We start from the raw sequence: 23,408 nt of genomic DNA, 5'->3' as shown, positions 1-23,408 counted from the left end.
GAAGCCAGTCGCAGAGCTCGCTGCTCGGCGTGTATATTTATTCGATGTAGGTATCGAATCCTATCGGTCGGTCGGAGCGGTTAAGGCCAAGGTAATTGCATTGTACGCGGTTGTCCTTTCAAACGCCAATCACTGGCGACAAAACGTTCGTCGCGCCGAGGCGAATCGCATTTGCGGCCGGACGGCGCCGCTCTTAAAGCCGCGGCACGGCTCTCCATCTCGCCGCGTGCTCGCCCTGACTTTGCCTCGTCTCGCTTCCAGCTGCCTGCCCGACATGTCCGTCTCCGCGACGTCCGCGCGATTCTGCGCGTCCGGTCGGTCCGGATTTCGAGGGAGAAACCCACGCTCGAGCCTCGCGTAAATTTTCCAAGCGCGCGCGGCCGCTCCCGGGGAATGGAAATGAACGATTTACGCGGCAATAAACTATCGCGGTGTTTCATTTGCGTGCGCCCAGCGATCGTTGGCGAAAACGTTACGCTTCCGCTCGGCGATTTTATGCGTTATGAATGGTCGCCGGGAAACGCTGAGAAAATTTCTCGAATAGTGGCCGCTCGCGAGGTGGCCGCTCAAGAATCTCCTCCTTTCGATTCTTTACGAGAGAGAAAACACGGCGGACTACTCGCGCGGCTCTGCTGGCTGGTTAACTTGGCTGCGTTTCAGCAGTTGCACGGGGCGGAGAGGCGGTATGACAATCACGTAAATGCACGGGAACGACGCCGGTTCAGTCCACGTAGATCAGAAGCCGGCGGCCGCGTTTGTAGCCGGCTGAGCGATGCACATAAATGAATAGTCTTGGGGCCTTCTTAAACGTCCTGCAGCGTCCTGAATCGTTGATTTAATTAGGAGCTTAGCATCGGACGCGGCGCGATATTTGTCCATAGTTTACCGGCGGATTAGCGAGCCGCTTATACACCCATGAAATATGCAGCAAAGGGACGTTGCGGAAGGGTAATGGCTCTCCATAAAACATGCTGGATTACCGGTGCTCCTATTTCTACGATAAACTCTAACCGAGCAATGGTGTCGGGAGTCCACTTTATCAACGTATGTAAATGATTGTTAAAAATAACGCATATTTTAACTGGTGCCGCGACGTGCTCTACTGAGACGAACGATTCTCATTGTCTGGTAGCTTTTGTCCAGGCAATGCAGTTTTCTCGGCACCGACGAGCCTCTCGTACGAACCCCGGTACCTTTGTACCGTCGTGATCGATACCGGTCGAACAGGCCAAACGCGAGCAACCGCATCGTCGACAGGCCATACATACACGTACGTGCCTATAAGAAGCCCGCGTAGGCGGTTGGTGAGCCGCATTGACGTTACTTAACCACTTAGGTTACTTACGGCCGGTGCTGTTATTGTCGAACGTGCTAATAGATTGGCGGCTTCCATTTCTTCAGCAATAATAAATTATCAAGCCTACCGGGGCAGCGTGTCGTAACGTGAGCAGGCTCGTGCCGGTACCGCGCGATCGAAGGGTGAACCCATCCTAGATAGTGACAACTGGATCGTGCTCCTTCGAACTGTAGCACGAGCAGAGTGACTGCGGAAGCTACCGCGAGAGTAGCTATTTTTTCCATCGAATGGGGGAAGAGACAATCGCGAGGGACTTTGCGCAGGTTGCTGTGAAATGCTGGAGAATAACTGAGGAAATAAGCCGAGGAGAGGACATTACGAGGTAGTTCTCACTGAACGCTAGACCACCCTGTACAACTGACACGCCATATGCAAGGTTACACAATTCCAGACGCACTTTAGATACAATCATAGACCGTACGGTCACTGAAACCACAGAATCTTGGGTTTACGTTCATTCAAATAGGCGAACGATGAGAATAAGGAAACGGAGTTTCATATAAATCAAGTCCGATATGAAGCTATTAAACTTTCCTCATTACAGTAGGCAAAACATTCGAACCACCTTGATAAATACTCCATGTTCGAACGGTTCTCAGTGAAACGTGTATACCGTATACCGCGGGAACTCCTGCGAATCTCCGGTTTTTATGTCTCTCTGGCTTCGGGCGATCGAAAGTCATCCCCTATGGGTGAAACGTTCGCGAGGCAGTTTCGTCCTTTCACCGTCCGCGACCTGTTCAGGCTGTTTAGTCTGCGCGAAATAAATAATTGATTTTTCTCCCCCGTCCGTTCGAACCAGGAGCGTCACGAGCAACGAGAATAGTCGTACGGCGGAGTCGGCTCCACTTCCTCCTTTCGACGCTGGAGAAAGTCATTGTTGTTCGCGGTTTCAATGAAGTTTAAAGTAACCGACCGCGGCTCACAGATATATCATTGTGCCTCCGCGGCGCCAAGACATTGTTACACCAACGCGGCGGGTGCGCATTGTTTTATGGAGGGACGTCGCGGCAGCGGCGAAAACTCGCCCGCTCGCTCGCCAGTAAAACCCGCGAGTGCCGTCCCCGCGGTCTGTAATTACAATGTGTATAAAAATAAATGTTCCGCGGGGCGCACTCGTAAAACCGATGGTATCGGCCGGTAAGGAGATCGTTGGCGATTTTTACTGGCGCTAATAGCCGATATTAGTAATAAATTACGATGGCTACATTGTGGTTACGCGAATCCCGCTGGATATCCCCGTATGATTCACGATTCCTGACACCACCCGAAACGGCGCCAGGGACCTTTATACGATCGTCGTGATTGTGGCTGTATTTTTCCCGCTCGAACGGGATGCTGCTGAAGAGGAGACGTAACCAGTCCCTCGAATTTTACTGTCCCGCTCTCTCTGCCCGGAGGAAAAGATACCAGTCGAACGATTCAGTATATCACGAGATTTAAACGTCAAAGGGTCCTCGTCAAAGCGCACGTGAACGGCCTCGTAAACGGAATCCCTTCGGGACCGCTGCAATATTTATTCCTCGCACTGCGTTTGGCAATGGAATAACACGGAATAACACTGAATAACCCTGTAATCGGGTCGCTCTGATTAGCAGCGCTGTAATTATTTCACGTGCACATCGTAAACTCTTTATTCCCGACCAATGAACTTTCATTTCTGTTCATTATTCTGCCTTGGTCGCGAGGTGATGTCATTCTACGGCTGGAGTTGGTGGTTGTCGGTTCATGAGCGATCGGTTTTCTGCATGTGATAGTTGATTTTGTGTTTTTTAGTATATAGAGCTAGGGAGGATTGAGTATCGTTATGAACAGTCTACGATTATATTTACTTGTACTACTGAAGGGAGTCGGATACTTTTATTAAACCAATTACCTACAAAATTATAGTGCACATTTTTACCGCGTATCTTTCAGAAATTACTAATACGAGGTTTGCTTATTTTTCGTCCACTTTTTTTAAGTCTGAGTCATTTGTTTCAACCGTCCCCCATTATCGGTTCCCTCTTCATAATCAGAGAAAACAATGTTTCACTCTCATCTCGTATGTCTCGAGCGAACGATATCGTTGGATCGAGTTGCGATCCGTCCGCATTTAACACGGGCTCGATCGTGATTTTAACATTTATTTCGAGCACGTTCCGCTGGTGTAATCGCAGGAAACTCGTGCAGCCTAATACATCTACGGTCACGTAGACACCGAGTCTGACAACACGTGCCGTGTTCTACTTGCATGATCCACAGCGATTCGCGGGGATCCTTCTCTCTCGCGCGAGCCTGCATAATCAGTGCTCGCATTCAGCATTTATCGATTCGGTATTTCGAAGCGGAAAATTCTTCTTCAGAACCGCGTGAAAGGCACTGTGCTCCCCCCCCGGTAGCCACGGGATAATTATTCTTCCGCGGGGGAATTTAGGAGGGTTTAGCCGACGCACGTGTGATTTTTAATTCATCGCGTTGCGTCACGAGCGAGTCGCGCTAAATGAGCCGTCGAAACGAAGTCAATAACTAGAGCGACACGGAGACCGGCAATTATTATTAATTACACCGTGTAACGGGGTAAGATTGACAGCTTCCACGCTGAAACTGAAATCCCCCTCGTTATATAATTGCGCCAGCCGACTTTCATTACACGTACCGGGGCCTCTTTGTCTGCTGACAACACGTGCCACACTTCTGCCGCATGATTTGCGTTACGTGCATGCGCAAAGATTCGCGGTGCACACGTAGAGGCAGTTCGTGGTTACTCTCCCTCGCTTTCGTGCCGGCAAATAGGTGGCTGCGGATACTTTCACCTTGCTGCAACGGGGGTAAAAACTGCCTGAAGAACTGATTCGCTGGGGAAATTAAAAGACGCGCCATTCGACGACTTCGCGAGCGACGATAGGTATGCCTGGTTAGGTTTCTCCTCTTCCGCTTCACACCCTCCTCCGCCAACTAAATATCATTCTCCGAAGCAAATCTTTCCGATCGAATCAAAATTTCTAAATTCTCAACCACGAATACCTGTTCCTTCTGTTTCGACGAAATCTCCCAAAAGAACATTAAAATCAGTGACCTCAAAACCTTTCTTGCACCCTTCCACGAGCCCCTGCGACAAGCATATAGCGTTACTCTCTCCTCCAAATTAATTACCTCTCCCTTCAGCGCAGAGTCGCGTTTCGAAATTCGCAATTAAGTCGCTCCGACACGCGTTCTCTCTATGCCCAGGCGTCGCTAATTAATTCCTCGTCCTCTGGCGCGGCCGGAATGAGCGGGAAGCGAGTCTAAAAAGAACGTAACTCGCCTAGATGTTTATGAAGATCATATCGACGCGCGTTTATACGGCCAGCCGCTCGGGGCTTGCCACCCTCTGTCCGAGAAGATATACGAGGCTGAATTTGTCGAGGTGGAGGGGTGGAAGTTTGGCCGGGAGCGTTTAACCGGTTTCACGAGGCCGGGCCATCCTGGATTTTAACGAATAATTCTCGTTAAAACGTTTTTACGGCCGAGGACACCCTTAACGGTGTTCATCGACGATTCGGGATCGCGGCGAGAAATGCGGCAAAAAATCGGGTCTTAGGAGACGAGGCGGGGTGGGTGTAGTTGCGTCCCGGAGGACCGAGTTACTTTAACGAATGTAATTATCCCGGAGAAGTCGCCCGATTATAAGCGTACGAAACGGTTGGCCGCTTCTGCGCGGTTGGGGGGCAGTTCTGGCCGTTTCTTAGAGACCATCGCCCAGCGTGATCGTATCGCGGTCCTACTATTAGTACGGTGATATATGTCATCATTATATTCTGCTTATTGCGTTAACCGCATCCTGTGATTTATGTCCAACGACCTGCTTCACTTCCGTTCCTTTTCTACCTTTTACGAGCGGGCCGTTTTGCCAGCGATTTCGTTCGATGTTACGTGTTAATGCCGGCTCACAATGTTTACGGTTTCTCCTTTTGTACAGTGCGCAACATCTTTCTCGCGGGAGACATCTGTGCCTCGATAGACATTTTTCGGGACCTACCGCCTCGACTTATAGGCAGCTGAAGCTCGACACCCCATAAGGGACATTTCGTCGGTGATACTGCAACACCGCGTATGAGCAGTTTGTAAATACCGCGGTTCTGCGTTTTACCGATTTTACAGGAGGAAGAAAAAACTTAATATTTCAGCCATTTTAAGGGATTTCTTTGACTGAACTTTTTTGGGTCAGTTTTAGCACGCCTTGTAATAAATAGTAACATCAATTTATCATAAAAATGCTTAATTGCTGTGTAAAGTCACTTTCACTGATTTCTCTGTAAATGCGCGGTTTTGTCGCCAACTTGCTAACAGAGACAGATTCACGGTATCCTTGAACCTGCTGGTTCCGTTGGTAAAAAGGCGGCTTCCTGTTGGCTATTTCACATGGCGTGACTTTTAAAAAAAGCGAAACAGCGCTTGGCAACCGTGGGCACGAAATCTCAATTTTGCTGCTTTTGCAGATACGCGGTATTTACAAACAGCTCGTACGCGGTGTTGCAGTATCACCGACGATTTGACGTCGAGGATCCTGGTATCGGCACAGGGCCTCGGGGCTAGCCGAAAATTTGCATCGTTCGAAAAATTTAGGTATTCATGCGGGACGTCTTCGCGACCGACTGTTGCGGAAGACACAGCCAGGCTCGCGTGATTCACATCGTGTACGCGGATAGCGGTAGTGGTCGCACAGTAAACATCGAGAATATTGGTATAATATGTAGATCTGGGCATGTACGTGGGTTGTCGGTAATGCCCTCATAAATCACGCCCTCCATTGTTTTCCTTCATCGAATGACCCGAGCGTTGCTGCACGGTAGTCTCCCGCATTCCATATTTCTGTTCGGTATATTGCCGGCATCCGGCATAAATCCCGCCCGTTTCGAGCATTAAGTCTTTCTTATTGGCGAGTTCCTCGGCTGCTACGGATAAATCGTTTTTCACCACCGTTTTACGGCAGGTGCAGAAGCATCTCGCCAGGCATTTAGCTTAATTATCGCCTCCCTTTCGAATGGAAGACTACGCGATAAATTCAGGCAGGTAATGACAGAGCTAACTGGGGATTCGGATAGGAATCTCCCATCTGTCTCCTGCAACCAGTCAGATTTCCTGGGTCGACAGATACTTCTTGTAAGCTCAACGTTTAAAACAGACTACGGTTTAGATATCTTGAGACACTGACTAAACGGATGCTTCAGAGTGCGCCCTCGGTTTAGTCGGATCACTGATCCAGGATTTACACTTGGATCATCCACTTCTCATTCTCTCCTCTAACTTAAGCTACGCAAATATTCCGCTCGAATTTCAATGTTCCATAACAGTTTCCTCCTACGGTGGGCCATGGAATTACGAAGAAGCGCAACGAGTTTCACGAGTCCATCGTCGCCTCGCGAGTAGCAATGGAGCCTCGAAAATCATCGACTCGCTCCACTCGCTCCAAAGCGATCGGCGGTCGAAATCGGATTACCGAGGAATGCCTTTTCGACCGCACGTCCGTCGTGCACCGTAATCGGCGCGGTTACGCGCTTAACGTTATAAATATTCTGCTAATGCCCGGTGTTACGCAAGCGTTTCACCTCCTTATTGCTACCGGCTGCGTATGGAGAACGGGCACGCTCGTGTCCGTCGATGATTTCATGGATTATTTCAAATCCGCCCCACCTGCTCGATAGCAGCGGCCGGGAACGGGGCGCCGACTAGTCCGGGGGCATATCTCTATCTCCTTGCGAATCACTTTCATAGTTCCGTTTTTACGGCCGAAAGTTATAATTTATGGCCCACCCGCTCGGCGTGTCGGCGGTGCGCGAAACGGATTACGCGGCTCGCGAACCTTTCCACCGCCTTTACCCCGGACGGAGCTTTTAAAAGCTCCGATCCATTAACGAGTTAAAGACGGCGTGGGAACGAGAGGACGATTGGAGCGAGTGCGTGCACGTCTCGGTGCGCGAGCGGCTCTCGCGCTTATGCCCGCGTTCATAAACGTAGATCGGGCATCCACGTTCGCTGGTAATTAAAAGGCGCGACGTTCCGGCTGCTGGTTAATTAGGGATTTCCCTCTCGAGGGGCGATTTTTACGGGCGCTTAATTTGCATTTAATCGCGCGAGTTTATGGCTCGCGATTCCATCGCACTTTGAATCGAGAGACGACAAGGTTCTTTTATTAAATGCAATAAGCGGGGTATTTAATCTAAGAAACGTTTGATAGGTCGCCAGGCAATGCTTTAACGCGGCTACTTATTAAATATCGCAGCGTTGCGTAACGGCAATAAAGGCTAGCAGCGCGCATCACGCAGCACTTTCTTTACGCAACGTTTTCAGTGTCGTTCGATTAATATGCCTTATCTTACGATTCGAGACGTCCCCGTCGAATTTACGATCGCTCCTCCGTGGATAAGAGCGATCTGTCGGCAGGCGGTCGTAAAATTAGAAAGAACCGATCCCGAGGCGTAGCTAACAGGGTGAAAATGCGCCGCGCATGTTCATTACGCTCGCTCATACTCTGGTAACCAGATGCGTTACTATCCTCTTATTATTAATACTGCATATCGCATTATTACGCAGCGGTTGCAACAGCGGTGGCCGGCGTTACGTTTTACTTTCGCTAGATTTCTCCTATTTTCCGTAATGCGGCGTGATTGCGCTTGAAATTGAATCGGCTCCTTTGGACACGCCGTGCGCGCATTAACGACCCCAAATATAGGTGTGTTTCCCATCCGAATGCATCGATTATGCCGCGCCGAGCAAGAAGAATCCAGGCTGAAGCGTACGTCTGCTCTTCCGCCTTTGAAATCGATAAAACAATTTCAAGCGACGCCATTGATGATTGCCTTATCGCGAGGAGCGAACACCGAGCCAAGCGCTTCGAGAACCTCGTCAATCGGAAACGTATTTCACCCAGCCTTGAAGGTGACCTCCATTTTAGAAGGTCGCCGAAGATTGGCAAGAGTACTTCACGTTTTCTACCGAAGAAAGTTCCAGACTTGTGAAATACTTCAGTGCAGACTGAAGAATTAAAGTAGCTCCTGAGAAGCACAGGATCCAAGCCATAGCTACTTCAATTCACTTCTGCGTCGTGTATTTTAGATCCCGATACACGATTAAAATATTTTACGTAACGTACAACCACCGTCGTTCCCGTTACCATATTCCCTACGTTGGCGTCGATGTGCCATCACGCCACTAAGAAACGACAGCCTAATTGCCGCACGAGCACCATCGTGCCTCCCCTGGACTCGTGTGTGTCACGAGACGAGCATAATTGTTTTAACGTTTTAATAACTGCGCTCGCGTGCACGCTCGCACGAGACCGCATGCAGGTATAATAAAAGAGCGGCTTGGATGATGCGGGCTTGACTTAAATACGTTACACTTGTGTTACATGCACGTTGCCTCTACAGCCTCTTCCAGATCGTCGTCGCCGATCCTAATATCAAAGCTACGGTATCTCGACTCGTCCTGTATTCTCATTAATTCTCTCACTAGCAGAACTTCTTTCCATCACGAGAAATTAGCCTTAGACCAGCCGAACACATTGTTATCTAGGCAGAGCCTGAAGTAGCTCGCCCCTTGTTTTAAATTTCAGAGATTTGAAAGGCGGTGTACGATGACGCGCCGTTTCCACGCAATTCCTTCGCGTCGTAGACCACGGGTTTCGCGCAGAAGCGATTCACGTTGACACCGCAGCGAGATGCGATCTTAATTATTCCGCCGCGCCGTCGCGCGTACCGTCCTCCATCCGCTCTTTCTCCGGTTTCTACCCCCAAATGACTGACATAATTGATCCATTAGAGCCGGCCCGCCGTTTCCCGCCGCGTAGCGCTGGGGCTTAATCGTGTCGCGGAATGTAATTCCGAGGTGTTTGCAGTCGCATCGATTCGCGTTGGCGCCTGGAAAATTGCGCGGCTCTCGGCCATGCTCGTTCCGCGTTTCCCCCGTGTTCCACGCGGGCACGTTTACTCGGCCGACCACACACGACCGCTCGACGATGTCCCTCGCTCGGGGGAAAAAGTATGAAATACTGCGATCGTAAAACGAAGCTGAGTATACGTCGCACTTTTTTACACGCTGTGCCCGACGGAGCCAGAAAATTGAAATGCGTACGAGCAGGACGGAATATTGATCTGTGTAACGGTGTTCGGTCATCGCGATGTTTTCACGCGCCGGTTAGTGTGTTTTAATGGAAAACCGCTGTTCACTGATCGTTAGTCCTAAGTGCTCGTCAATCATAGGTCCACGCATATGTATACTTACGCGTCGGGTGCTAAATAGTTGACAGTCTATCATGTTCCCCAAGTCTTTAGCCGAGGCTAATGCAAACGTATATTTCTTGGAATTCGAGCAATTTCTGAATTGGTCGCTTCGAGAAAGGCGCCCGTCCGATTTTCGCGCGCAACATAGCGCGATCGAGCTCTCGGGCTCCCTCGCATTGTTCCCTGGCTAATCTCCGGCGAGGAGCAATTTGGTTTCCGAGGGATCCATTACGATTGCTATAATAACGCTCAGCAGGCCTAACCGCCTATCACCTTTACCTTCGTCTTGTCTAATTACAGGTCACGTTTATTGTTTCAGGATGAGAGCGAGCTCTCGAGCAAGCGGTGGGCCAGTGCGCCCCGCCGCCCGGACAGCCCCTGCGTCCTGGGGGCACCAACGTCTAGGGAGGTACGTAAACTTTCCCTCCATTCTAGTCGCTCATCGCTTCTTTCGCGGATAAACTAACATCGCGTGAAGCTGTAAAGTTGTAAAGGAACGGTCGTTAAACCTCCACCGCGGAGGACAGCCACTTTACATTCGGCTGCAACGTATAAAGTGCCTGTTCGTAGATACTCCTACGATATTTACGGGGAAAGATGACAGTTCCATCTATGCAGACAAACATTTCACAGGATAATACTGATGTGCTTTATTGGATCGTAATGTACAGAGCTGAATATGATAGGACGAACGTACGCAGGTACTATCTGTTTACAATCTTTCTCTTTACAGTAGACTCGTAGCGCCAGCCACCTTCGAATGTCGCGCTCAAAGAGCAGGAGTCCATCTATAAACTTGTCTTGTTAAAACGACAAAGTCCTTTTATCGCGCCGTAACGAAATGGTCACTTCGCGCGTGGCAATCTAACATCTGCATGCGCGCCCGCCTTGTACGGACAGTAATTCAGCAATTTCCAAAGCACCTTCAGATTTATTACACGAACGTTGATAAACACAAGCGCCTCGGGAAAGCTCGCGTTCCATCCTAGCGTGTTAACGGTACTGACACGGTAATCGCAATCATCTTTGCGTCTTAAGTAAGTTTGAAGTACCACCATGTCCATTGCGCGAAGCTGCTGTCCAACTTTTTCGCGCGTTCTGTCCACTCCGGGCCGCGTCTCTCCATTTGTTTACGGCAGCTTTCGATCACGGATCGATCGGTATCGATCGGCGGGAAGCGCGTGTCGAACGGCCGCGAATGGAAACCCGCTCGATTCCGCGCGGTACGTGATGGCACCCGAATCGTGACGGCGGCCGCGTCTGTCTACGCCTGCAGACATCCCGTATACTTATATATATGGGCTGCTAATAGGGACCGTCGGGGTTGTTAGCAAGAACCACGGTATGTCGGCACGTCACTCCCGGAAAGACGATTAGCGCCAGGTTCGCGGCTAGGTGTCGATTTAGGTACGTGATCGTGCGAGGATTGCGAGCGCGCCAATGAACCTGGCCACGAGGCACCTTGACACTTTCTTGCTGCCATTTCGTTCGACTTTTTCCCTCGTGGCGCTGCAGCCTTCCTCTAATAGATCCTCGAGTTGAAAGGACGGAAAGGACGGGGGGCCACGTATCGGAGACAATTCCTCTCGCCGTTCGACGCGCGATAATGCTCCAAGGAGCACCTCCGGGTACCTCGATTATTACGTACTTGAAGCGGCACAAAGGCAGCCATTATATCGCCGTAGAATATTCATAGCCGGAGACAGGACGCGACTGCGGATGATGGCCTTACGGGTCCGTTCGTAGGACTTATTCGCGAGTACGTGGCGCCACCCACAGGGTCGGGCTCTATGATGGGTGTGACTCGTGTTGGTATTCGCGATGCATATTACTACGTGGTGCGGCAACGCGGAGAATACGAGAACCGCCTCTCGCAAAAGGTAGTCTTTCCCTGGCGGCCACGTACCTGTGTACGTCTCTCTAACCGGTGGCTCGTAAATGCACGGGCCCGTGATTAGACTGGAGACAATGCGTCGTGGCCACGCGCACAGCGTATTGTGCGTTTTTTAACGCGTCCGCTTGATGCCATTTATTTGCATACCGGTAGACGCTGGGCATGCTGCCTGAGAGCGCCTCCGTGCAGCTCGTGCGTAACAGTAATCCTTTGAAACGGCCTGTCGCGCACCATCTGCCGCGTGACAGCGTTTCCGGACCGGGGAATGGCCGCGAGCGTTAAATCGCCGCCTGAGAAATCGCGATTTGATGGTGAATGGGCTGTCGTCGAGGCAGCCGTAAAACTGTAGCCCCTTGCGAAAACCGAGTGCACGTCCAGGCGTGCCAGGCGTACAACACCCGCACGGTTTGTCGCGTAACAACGTACCCTCCGTCTCTCTCGGCAGATTAATCTGACGCGTTAAAAATTACGCACCGCCCGAACGCGGATTTTAATAAGTCCCCGTGCTGCTGTTAATTAGTGGGTACGATCCACCTCGCTAGCATTTATCGAGTGACAGCGTTTCGACATACCTACTCTTGGATAAGCTCGGAGATGTATGTGAGATGGATGACGCGATATTTTTCACGGTTTTAAAATCGAAACATACTAATTGTAAGTAGTAGAGTCACCACGAAACACTCTTTCTCAGACCAGTCTCTAGCGAGCAGAGAGCATGTTCGCTGGAACGTCTATTAATCCACGCGATTTGCTTCTAATTAGGGATTCTTTGGTTCCATTTATTTGCTCTCCACCGTGCACGGGTATAAGGTCAATAGGATGGAGCGGGTGGGGGTATTTACGTCGGTGCAACCACTGTTGTTGCATCGGGTACAGTTCAATTCCGTTACGTGGACGTAGCCGAGGGCTTCCCACGCCAATTAAACATGACTCATTAACGGGCAGAAGCCGGTAGCCCGGGATCGATGGCTGGCCACTCGAGCGGGCAACCCTTCTATAACTCTGCAGAGGCAATCGGAACTAATCTCGACCATCCTCTTCTCCACTGGCTGCTCTGCAATGCGATATTACCGCCTGCACCAGTAACTGCACGCTGCCATGCACCGGCCACGACGTCCACCAACGGCGCAATATTTCTCTTTGCTTCGCGTGGTACACGTAATTGTGTGTAAAGACTCGGGACAGGCCGGCAGAGATACACAGCTACCTTGCCTGTCTTCGTTTTGACGTTTACATTTTCATCCCGCCGCCGCACGCTCCGCGGTAATTAGACGCGTCTGGGAAATTTAGACCGCGGGAACGTCTCGCGTTCCTTTTCCATCCTTTTCCATTCCACGCCCGCGAACAGCTCCGTCGAGCAACTTATCGGCCTTTATCGGCCCCGTGTCGAGGGCTATCTTCATCTTGACGTGCAGGGAAATGCCGCGAAACGGTAGAACGCCGTTTTCGGTGGGATCGTTTATACCACTGTTGCTTCTTCTTCGTTCTCGTGTCTAATAAATTTCTAACTCTACCTTCGAGAGGTTCGCACGAACCAATGTCGATTAATTATCCGTACGATGTCCCCGCTTTTGAGTTCAACGTTTATCCGCGCACCTGGTAGTGCCAAGTGGAAAAATGGAGCCGTTACAGCGTTCCTTCCAAGCTGGCAATAAAAGTCCATTCAGTCTCGGAGTTGCCTCGCTTCCCATAGTATTCCGTATTAATTAATCGTAGCCTGTGTTCCTAAAAATCATAAAAATGGAGATTACCTAGTCAATTAAAGTTTCACCGTATTATATAAACAGCTATAAACACCAACGACTTGGCTGCTTTCGCAGCAATCACTTGGGGGAGAGGGTTCAACATTCTGTCTGAATGAAAAAATATACGCTTCTCCCTGAAACCCAAGCAGATTCCCCGATAGCTCACCTTTGTACTTTCAGGAATTTCTGTCAACTGCAACAAAATAACGGTACGTAAACTAGTAACAATACCCGTCCCCCTTCCGCCTCGTCCTCGTGCACGTATTATGCGAGCATTAACTGTTCAACGATGCGGCAGCAGGAGCAGCAGCAGGAGCAGCAGCGCGGTTCTTCTCCCGAAGTCTCTACGAGACCATCGTTGTCGGAGGGGCCCGTTGCTACGGCAGGAGGTGGAGGGCGAGGGGGTGAATTATTGCCCGAAGATTTCGCGATCGCTTCCGATAGTCGTGGATTCCATCGTGGCTATCGTGCTTACCCCGCTGCCTCCGTCGCCTGCCCATGGTAGTCGTGGAATCTTTCGTCGTTTGACTCCTTGTCGGATTTTCCTGGCCGACGTGGAGGAGACGATAGATAGGGATGCTCGTTAGAGATACGTTGATGGTCGAATATATTGCAGGATTGGAGTGATTTAACGACTCCGGTCGTTGGGTAAACAGATACGTTCGTCGGTGGATGCGCTTCTGCTTTTGGGAGCATAGGGTAGTGTGCGCTTCTACTGGAATGCGTGGAAGGAGATGATTCCTCAAAGGCGCGACGATGTGCAATTCGACTCTTTGTGCCTCTTTGCGAGCTGCTATCTCTCTTCTCTTTGTGCTTGAAAAGTGACGGCGGCCAAGCTCCTTCTCGCTGGCGCTACGGATCATGGCCAAGATCCGCGCAACTTTTGGCGAATACTTGCGAAGTCCTTGAAGGGAAAAGCTACCGGGATCGCGGCCCGAATGCTGGTCACGCGATCGCGGCAACAGCAATGCAGATGAAGCTCGGATCGAACAGAAATGTGGAAACCGGGACAAGCACGAAGGTGGGATCACCGAGAGTCGTCATCGTCGATTCCCGCTCGTCGAACAGAATTTACGACGTTCGAACGCCCCACGATCACACGATCGATGAGCATGATTTCACGCCGCTAGATACCACGGATCTGCATCCACATCTCTCTGATTTCTAATTTCGATTTCTCATCGGATGTGGGTAAATAGGCAACTAGCCGCCCACGCGATCCCCTTGGCTCCGCGGCTCTGCTATCCTTCCTCCGTTTTTATCAGGTCGATCGTGTGGTTTTTTTTTACAAAAAAAAATCTACAGAGAAACCGATGATTCCATCGTTTTATGGCTCGTAAACTATTCAAGGGAACATAGAAAAGTAGCGTGGCGCGTAATATCCCGATATTCTATTGCTGCTATGAAGTATAGACACGGAACGTCCTCTCACTTCGCGAGTTACCTTCGTCTGTTATAATCCCCCGCTTTTCTCGGATAATCACGATCCGAGGAGCTCCTCTGCTCTACGCCAAGGAAACGCGTGTGCTATCTCAAATGAACATTGTTACACATTCAGCATATATATCACGAAGGATGATTCAGAAACGTAAACAAATTACAATCCTTATTAATCTCGTGCACATACACTAGGTACAAAAAATCTGCGTACACTAAGGTATGCAGAAGTATCTGTTTATGAAAATGTAGAAATATCCTTGAATTCAGGTCAAAATGTATTTTTCCCAGAACTCAATTGGTTTAATGACATGTTCATTCGCAAATTGAATTCGTTTCTTTCGATTGATCTTCGATATAAATGCTTTCTTACGTGCGACGAGGCCGTGATATCCAGCCTTTTTTTAGTATTTTTCGTGCGGTATCGACACAAATTGTTTTATTAAACTTGAACGCTTTATCCTTAGCAATTTGCATTGCAGTTATTCACGGATTTTTTTTAACTTCACTTACAATACTCCGTTGCTCTCTTTTGGATAATTTTGACGGACGACCAGAGCGGGGTTTGGACGTTCTAATATCCGTTGATTTAAAATTATTTATAACTCTTTGAAAGGATGAATGTTGTCATCCTATTATTTTTCCTATTTCTCGATAACATTTTCCTTCTTTCCACAATTTCACGATAATTTTCCTTTCACTGACAGAAATGTCTTTTCCTCCGTATTCCATGCTAGTTTTGTTTGTTAAAACCTACCGTACCGTTATAAATAATACACGCACACGCGTATCAATCTGCACAGAGCTTCGTTAAACCAGAATTAAAGTTAGGAACCGGGGAATCCCCAATCCTGTTTCGGGAAATCACCATTTCACGTAGCCGTACACAGACTTTTTCTGGTGACTTTTCAGGGACATTTTTCGTCTTATTGTCTGTATTTAAGTTCTGGTCATTTTTAATTCGTCACTTTGACATTACTAGAATTGCAAACATACCATGTTACAAATACATTTTGACCTGAATTCAAGAATATTTCTATATTTTCATAAACAGTCATTCCTGCATACCTTAGTGCACGCAGACTTTTTATACCCAGTGTATGCCTGTATCTCGTCTCCCGTTTCTCGTCCGCGATATACGACACCAATCAACGATCTCGCGGGCCGCCCCGTCTAATTAGAAATCCCAGCCAACCGGCGCGCGTGGAAAAATTCACGGTGGCCAGAATCCGTCGCGTTATCGGCGCACGAATCTCTGGAATCGTAGAAACGTTGATCGCGGAACGTGGGCTGGGCCGGTACCTCGTTGGAGTGGACACTCCCGGATCTTTCTCTTCTCTCCGAAGAAGGTGTCGTCACCGGTCGCTCCTCCGCGTGCTCTTCTCCGAATTACGTAACCTCCAGCGTACGTACGTACGTACGTGTGCGGGACGGACGCACACGAGAAGGTGGAACGGGGACGTTGGTCGGTCGTGGCTGTTACGTACCGCACCTTCGTCACGAAGAACGAATAAACGAACGTTCGTACGGACGTATGGCGCATCGTTCCGTTCTAAATCGACGGACGTCGGTGCATTACGCCGGTGCAACCCGTGCATCTGCCGGCCATTCAGGCCCCTTTGTCTCCCGCTAACGTGGGCGTTGCGGAATATCTATTGTCGGCGCGTCTATGCGATGCACGCTCCGCGGGGTGAAGGGGGAGTCGCGCTTCGAAAGCGTTCGCATGATGCGCGCGATGCATCATCCCGCTGCTAGGATCCCGTGAGCCCCGCGATAACGGGAAGGGTAATATGTTGGACGGACGCGTTAAACGCGGGCCGTCCTGCGAACTGCCATTTGAAATTCTAATCGGGAGAGGGGGAGATAGCGCGAATGCTTCCACTCCATCTCGAAACTTCTACTTTAATCTCAATCCGATTCACCTACTCGGATTTAAGGAGTAACTTCTTAAATCTCTGCTCCGTTACCTACCTGCCGGTGATCTCATTCGAACAGCCTGCAGCCTTCCCGAGCTGGCAGACATTTCGGACACACGAAACGTATTCGCGTTACTGATGAAGAACGGTCGCTTTAAGAGTCCTACCCCGAGCGCAGTTTTCGCCAATGGCATTTTAATCGATCATCGAACAGCTGGATACCTTATCCTCCTCATCCCCTTCACCCTACCCCATCTTCACGAGGCATTCTTCTTTATCGTCCCGCGTGGCTCGCGGCTGCGAGCTTTACGTCTACGAATTTACATGTCGACCGGCCTGCCGCAACGAGAATCGCATGCCGCTCGAGGTGTGGCCACACCGACACGTACGTCGCGTAGGCTCGCGCGCGCGCTGCAACGAATATATATACGTACAACTATGATGGTCGCTTTGAGATCGAAGCGCGCACGAGTCGCACCGCCGCGCCGTCAGTGGTTAAGTCGTACGCATATATTTTCAGACGTTAACGCACACATAAACGGGGCCATTTCAGCTCCTCCCGGTTCCTTTCTCACGAACGCGACCACGGAGGAGCGCGCGTGTTGCCCGCTTTTACGGGAGGAGGAGAGACCCTGGAAAACACGTCGGTACGAGGCGCGTCTCGTTCGATTGTGCCTCCACAAGACGGAATTGCTTTGTCGAGGCTCCATGGTGGCTTTTGTCGGAGGCATAACTCCGACGATTCACACGCGGCCCACGGATTCTCGATCGATGATGATCTTTCCTGCTGGCTCGCGCGCATACCTACATGTGGATGTTCGAGCGGTCCGTGTGTTTGCCGTGGCCACGATCGCGCCTACTTTCTTCGCCGATCGTGCCCCTAGATCCGTGCAGGAGACCCGCGTCCTTCGGCGGATCGACAGGTGGAAACAGTGACATCTCGGGCTCTTCCTTGAAGCCTTTGGTTGCCGATCGGCCGACAGGTCCTTGTCCCTGCGTATCCCTAGCAGCACAATAAATCCAGGCCTTCTAGGATCACTTGCAGCGTGGCTTTAATCGACATTCGATTCAGTCAAGGTCCCAGCGACTGTTTATTCGTTGAAGTGTTTTAGAAAAGCGATTAAACAGAGAAGTAAGGTGGAAACACTGCGACCGGTAGATCGAATTGGCGCACTCGAGGCGTACCGCAGCTGGTCGACCGAGACGCAGAGGTTCGCCCCGTTTCCGGAAGATCGTGACGCGATTCGTCCCGGTTAGCAACGTAAGGTGCTCGTTACCACGAGGAAGAGGAAGGTGCCGCGTAAAACGCGGATCCTTTTTTCTCCTTCGCTGACGAAATATGTCGAGTCAGTCGCTTCTAGCCTAGCTCACAGTCGTAACATCTGCCGTCGCTGATTGTCGAGTAGCGGTGCGCTTGCCCGCCGCGCCGCGCCGACCGAACAGACGAGGCGCGAGCGCGTTGCCGCGTTGTCATCTTCTTTCACTGCCGCGGGTTTTATTGCGTTTCGTCGCTAAATCATACCGTAGTCTCGGCTGGCTCCGAGGTGAATTCCTCCGTCCCGCGAATTACACGTTCGCGGGAGAAAGGACCCCGACATATGCTAAGGCTGCATCCTTGATTTCACTTGTTCCGTTCCGATAGGCGATGCTGGCCGGCTAGCTCGGGGTCAATCCACTCGGCGCCGCGTCACGGACCGTATTCCGCGGGAAAAAGAAAACAGCTACGTGATTGCCGATTCACCGCTATCCACAGACACGTCCTGCTCGCCCGGAGCTTGTCGATTGCTGGTGACGATCTTCGTGACAAAATATTCTTGCCAGATTGTACGTACCCGGCGATTGTGACGTGACCACGCGACGGTGGCACGGCCCGCGATGCACGTCTGCATCGTCTGAGCTTGGCAATCTTGGCATGTGGGAAAGAGAAGCGTTCACCGAGTCGCATTGGTGCAATGAATTTTACAGTGACGGGAGAAAGAAAGTTTATATGTCTACTTGAAGAATCATTGGACTTTTCTTATCGCGTTCTAGAGAGTGGGGAGAATGGATGACGAAAAGGAAACCGCCTAATACCAAAGCCACGTTTACAGTAAAACAGTTAATCAAATCGCTATTATCAATTTATTGCCTCAAATAGAGGTAATCGGTACGAAAACCGGTTCCAAGGCTTCTCTGAAAAATGTCGTCCCGCGTGATTAGTCGAGCTCATAAATTAAGCACGGTGAAATTTGTTCGCGCCGACGTGGGCAGCGTTCCTTCCCCGAGGCCCTTGCCCTTCCTCCAAATTACCTTTCCTCGTCGTTTTGGAAAGTGGACCTCGTCGGATGTCTAGCCAGTGGATTAGAACGCGGCGAGTCGGACAGATCGTGATTTATTATCCATTGCCGACAGGATGGCTGCTCCAAGTACCCCCTGCGTCGTAAACATACGTCACAGTGCTCGTCTCGTTCGGTTTGCCGCCGCTCAACGGCGATTAGCTCGTATCGACTGACGTGGTCACTTCCTCGGGCCGAGGTTTCGTTTCAGCTGGCATCGATCGTGTTTGCTTCCCCTGGGCATCGTGCTGTATGGTTCTATCTGCGCACAGGTGGTTCTGTTTGCACGACTCTGTTGTATTTGCACTCTCAGTTCCGATGCGAGAAATCGTACAGCTTCGCTCTAGTTCCGTTGCACTTGTTACCACCGCGAGTCTCATAAACGATAATAAAGAATATCGCTGTACCTCCAACGAACGACTGACGCTGGACACTAGTGGGCCGCTAACGCTTCTGCTGCTGAAAAGGTAATCAGTATTTCGATGTTCAAGCAGCCAAAAGTCTGTCGGACCGAGAACAGGTTTCGTTGAGAGGTTAAACAGGAGCAAGGTGAAATTCGCCGGCGATTATGATGTCGTGCAACATCGGCACCGGCTGCCTTTCGAATTATAGCGCAACAATTCACCGCGCTGATTGCAAGTTCGGGCTGTAGGATCGATCGGAGATCCCGGCCGTGGCACCTTGCCGCCGATCGATTAATCATCTAGAACGATGGTCTGTAATTAAATACCATCATTCGATTAAACGTATCCATGGTCGCGGATGTGACTCTGTGTGTTTATTCGATCCCACCACCGGGCCGGAGGAGCCGGGCAAGCCTGCAATTACTCGGACCCACGATCGCTGGATCGACCATCGATCTCGAAATTAGGTGATTGACAGGCACGGACGCCCATGAAATCCGGCTGAAACGGCGATCCCTCGAAAAGCCTCGGAAAGACGCGGCCTCTTGTTTTCTTTCGCCACGTTTCAATAGCTGCTCGCTCGCGCAGGCGGCTCGCCAAATATTTATTTGCTGATCCTTGTAGTCGCAGCTGCGTCGATCCCTCGCTTCAGAAGCCGAGCGACTTTTACGCGCTGCGCTTCGCGTCTAATGAACCGTTTCGCGCGACCGTGGAAAGAGGCTAGCTTAAACGGCGTTTCTATTCGGAGAAATCAGTGCTTTCTATTTTTCACGACCCTCTGAATGCAGACTCGCGTCTATTTTTCTCTGGCGCAGGCGGAAGTGAACGATACCTGCAGATCAAATTTCGTTTTCTGCCCACTACGGCTTCGAAGATGGATAGCCAGGGGTTTGTTGACTTTCTCTGCGTATGTGTAGGTATTTCGGGATTCCTAGAGGCTGTCTGTAGACACAGAAACTAACGGTAAAGAAAACCCATCGTTATATCTGAATATGTATGACGTAGATATAGCTAGTATATGACATCGCCGGCGATAAAGCAATTTTCGAGGCCTCCGCGGCCCACCGGCTAGAGAATCTACGCCTCAATGATACACCGATGCATGGTTCCGCGATGTACGCGAGTAATCCTCAGGCTTCAGGCTGGCGTCTTGGACGGAGTCCCCGAGAGATTCATCCCGGGTCGAAATGACTGGGAAGAGCATCGCTGAAGCGAGGCGGTAGCCAGTGCCGTGCCAGCTAATTTCCTCTTTCCTCCTCTGCCCCGCCGCGACCGTCCCTGCGCTACGCTTTTAATTGACCCTCGGATCGCACGCTATCATTGGGATCTAAGCGATCGTGGCAATGACCCGGTGACCGTAATGATCGCGTAACGATCGACCACCGCGCGAGTTAGATGAGATAACGAACCGTGATATCTGGAATCCGACTTGGACGGCGCAACCGTAAGTACCGACTGATTCCGCGGAGATCCATCGCGGCCGAAGATAGGCCGCGCACGTCGATCGTACCCGTAGATCCTATCTCATGTGAAATAGATCTCCTTTCAGGGGGCCACCGCGCGGAGCCCGGCTCCCAGGCGCTGTCGTCGAAATTGATTCCTCCGAACGACGGACGCGGCAACGTTCGCCCGTCGTTCTCCAAATCGTTAATTAATCCGATCGCGGGGCGGCTCGTCGGTGCTCCGCGGAACGAATCAATACGGCTATTTGTCAGTGTCGTATCGGATCTACGCGGCTTATTGGCGATATCGGATAACCATCTCGCGAGGCGTTTAATTATGTCGGCCCGTCGATGCTTCATCCAGACGTCAGCTGTGCACACACGCGGAGGCCCGACGATGGATTTCGTCGGGACGAGCGGCCAGCGTCGCTAATTGAACGGCCGATAAACGGGGTAGAAAGCAGACGACACGCGAATCGCGGCCAGAACGGATTCGCCGGCCGTCCGATGGAAGAAAGGACGTCATTAATGGCACCGGTCCCCTACCGTTCGCGGCGGTAGCAGGCGCAATTTCTAAATCTCTAAATTACCGGCGGACGTTTATTATCGGAAGAAAGGCACTTAATTTGTACGAGCAGCCGCTATTATAAAAGAGAACCGTTCGTTCGTTAAAACGTTCCTGAAGTGGCGTTGCGTGCCTCGTAAATAAGAGGGGAACGGAGGTCGACCGTGGCGGAGTAAGCGCTTCGCTCGCTCGCTCTACGATTGTCCTCTATTCTCGCTTTCCCCGTCAACCTGCCACCGATCGGTCCACACTTTTTCTCACGATTTTCCGTTTAATCGCCGCGAACGATGCTTGCAAATCGCTTTTCTTCGCGCTCCCCGGTCGCTCAAACTTCCACAGCTCGGACAAGTTTTTCCACGAGCGATCGGGACTGTTTGCCTTCGATCGGAGTAGCTCGGTCGGGAGCAGCTATTAGTCTAACTCGTACACGCGTTAAGAATAATATTGGGAATAGATCGGATCGTGCTGTCGCATTAGAACGATGTGATTATTAGTCCCGCGCGACAACCGAGCCCGAGATAGAATAAATATTGAGCCGAGTCCGCGGTGGAATTCATTTGAATAAGCAGCGCGTCGTTATATCGCCGGACCGGCGCAACCTTGCATTACAACTCCACTCTCTGTCCGGACGATTTACTTACAAGAACGTAAATAGAATCGGTGTGTATTATTATTCCCGTCTTCATTATCGAATTAATCTTCGTTATTGCCGGTCCCCAAGCGACCGTGATCGCGGATTTCACCGCCGGCGCTGGAAGAAACCTGGCCGACTATTTGCTTTTAATAACGGACGGGTAACTCTTATTTATATTTTTTTTTTAAATCTCCCCTCCTAAGCGGCTCCTTAATGACTGCGATTCGACGTCTCCCCTGTAATCGGCTCGGTGGTCCAAGTATTTCGTTCGAGCCAATCAGTATCGTTCTCGTTAGCGTGATTTATTGTGAAAAAATGCGGTGCAAGCCGTGTATCGACAAGGCTCGCGCGTACGACTGTCTATTTCCTACTGATTGTGGACGTGATTTCATTAGCATTTGATCGATCAACACACCGCCGCGGCGGGGACCGCTGAATTATAATTGAATTCCTCGATAGGGCGACCGTTATAGCGGATAATATTCCCTCGCCGACGGTGTGTGCATTCTTAACGAAACTGTGACGCGAAACAAGCATCGCTGGCATCATGTTAGCGCCTTGGAAACCCGCGACAAGAGAAACTTGCGCGCTCATCTACAAAGCTAATTGACTCGAAGCGTGTTCAGTAGCGACAGACGATTAAGGTCAGCCTCGATGCCCAGCACCTGCAGTAGTTTGGTCAACTGTTAGTCAGACCTTAACTACAGATTTCACAATCCGCTTCACGCTTCAAAAGTAGAAGCCGGAGATTCGCTGACAGCAGGTAGGAACGTTGTTTAACAGCAGTCAATTATCTCGAAACGATCTTCAGGCACTCCCAGTGGAACGCTCGAAATAATTAGAAACGATGCTACCGTGGAAGAAGCGGAATGGTCCGACAGGGACAAATAGAGTAACGGCGTGAAAATATTAATGGCAGGCATCAGGTGTTTATTCGCCATTGAAACGTGGGTCATTTGATAAGCGTGCAGCGCAGCGTCGCGGCCGTTTAAAGTTTCCCGATGGCGGAATTTATCGGTGCTCGGAGCGAGGTAAATATCCCAAGTACAAGCGTACGGCCGCGGGATCGTGGAAATTCGCCAGCTCGGGGATTCGTAAAGCTGTCGGCGGCCGACAGAAGTCACGATCTTTAAACATCCTCGTTCGCCAGGTAGCAATAACGAGCCGATAGTTCTTATTGGCTCGTGTTGCCCCTTTCCTTTTCCTCGCTCCGCGGCCTCGCGTCCCTCGTCCTGGCCGTCCTCGGGCCTCCTCCGATCCGCCTCGGCAGGCGCTGAAATGTCATTTCCAGTGCGGCACACGCTCATTGTCCGTTCAGCGTCTCGGTGGCCGTGCTTCCTTATACAGGATCCCAACTCTTTCTGCGCGGCGGCCGACGCTGAAAAACGCCGCCGCGTGGCCGTTTTAATCGGCTTTTCTTAGGATATCGCCGCCACCGGCGGATACACCGGCGCCA

General features: G+C 50.7%; 1 protein-coding gene and 1 long non-coding RNA gene across 4 annotated transcripts in view; one reads left to right on the top strand and one right to left on the bottom strand.

Annotated features, from left to right (window-relative positions):
• LOC143378986 (uncharacterized) overlaps positions 1-23,408 on the bottom strand; it is a 289,875-nt gene that overhangs the window by 43,096 nt on the left and 223,371 nt on the right. The window lies entirely within an intron of this gene.
• The window catches only part of LOC143378968 (uncharacterized), a 314,434-nt gene that overhangs the window by 93,998 nt on the left and 197,028 nt on the right, over positions 1-23,408 (top strand). For all 3 annotated transcript variants that reach the window (XM_076831181.1, XM_076831180.1, XM_076831179.1), the window contains one exon: positions 9,920-10,009. In XM_076831181.1, the coding sequence (XP_076687296.1) occupies positions 9,920-10,009 (90 nt within the window). The remainder of the gene's footprint in view (positions 1-9,919; positions 10,010-23,408) is intronic.

The sequence above is a fragment of the Andrena cerasifolii genome, chromosome 2 (genome assembly GCF_050908995.1).
Source record: "Andrena cerasifolii isolate SP2316 chromosome 2, iyAndCera1_principal, whole genome shotgun sequence".
In the NCBI taxonomy this organism is placed as follows: Eukaryota; Metazoa; Arthropoda; class Insecta; order Hymenoptera; family Andrenidae; genus Andrena; species Andrena cerasifolii.
The sequence above is the reverse complement of the archived record's forward strand: the minus strand, read 5'-3'. Positions and strand labels throughout refer to the sequence as shown.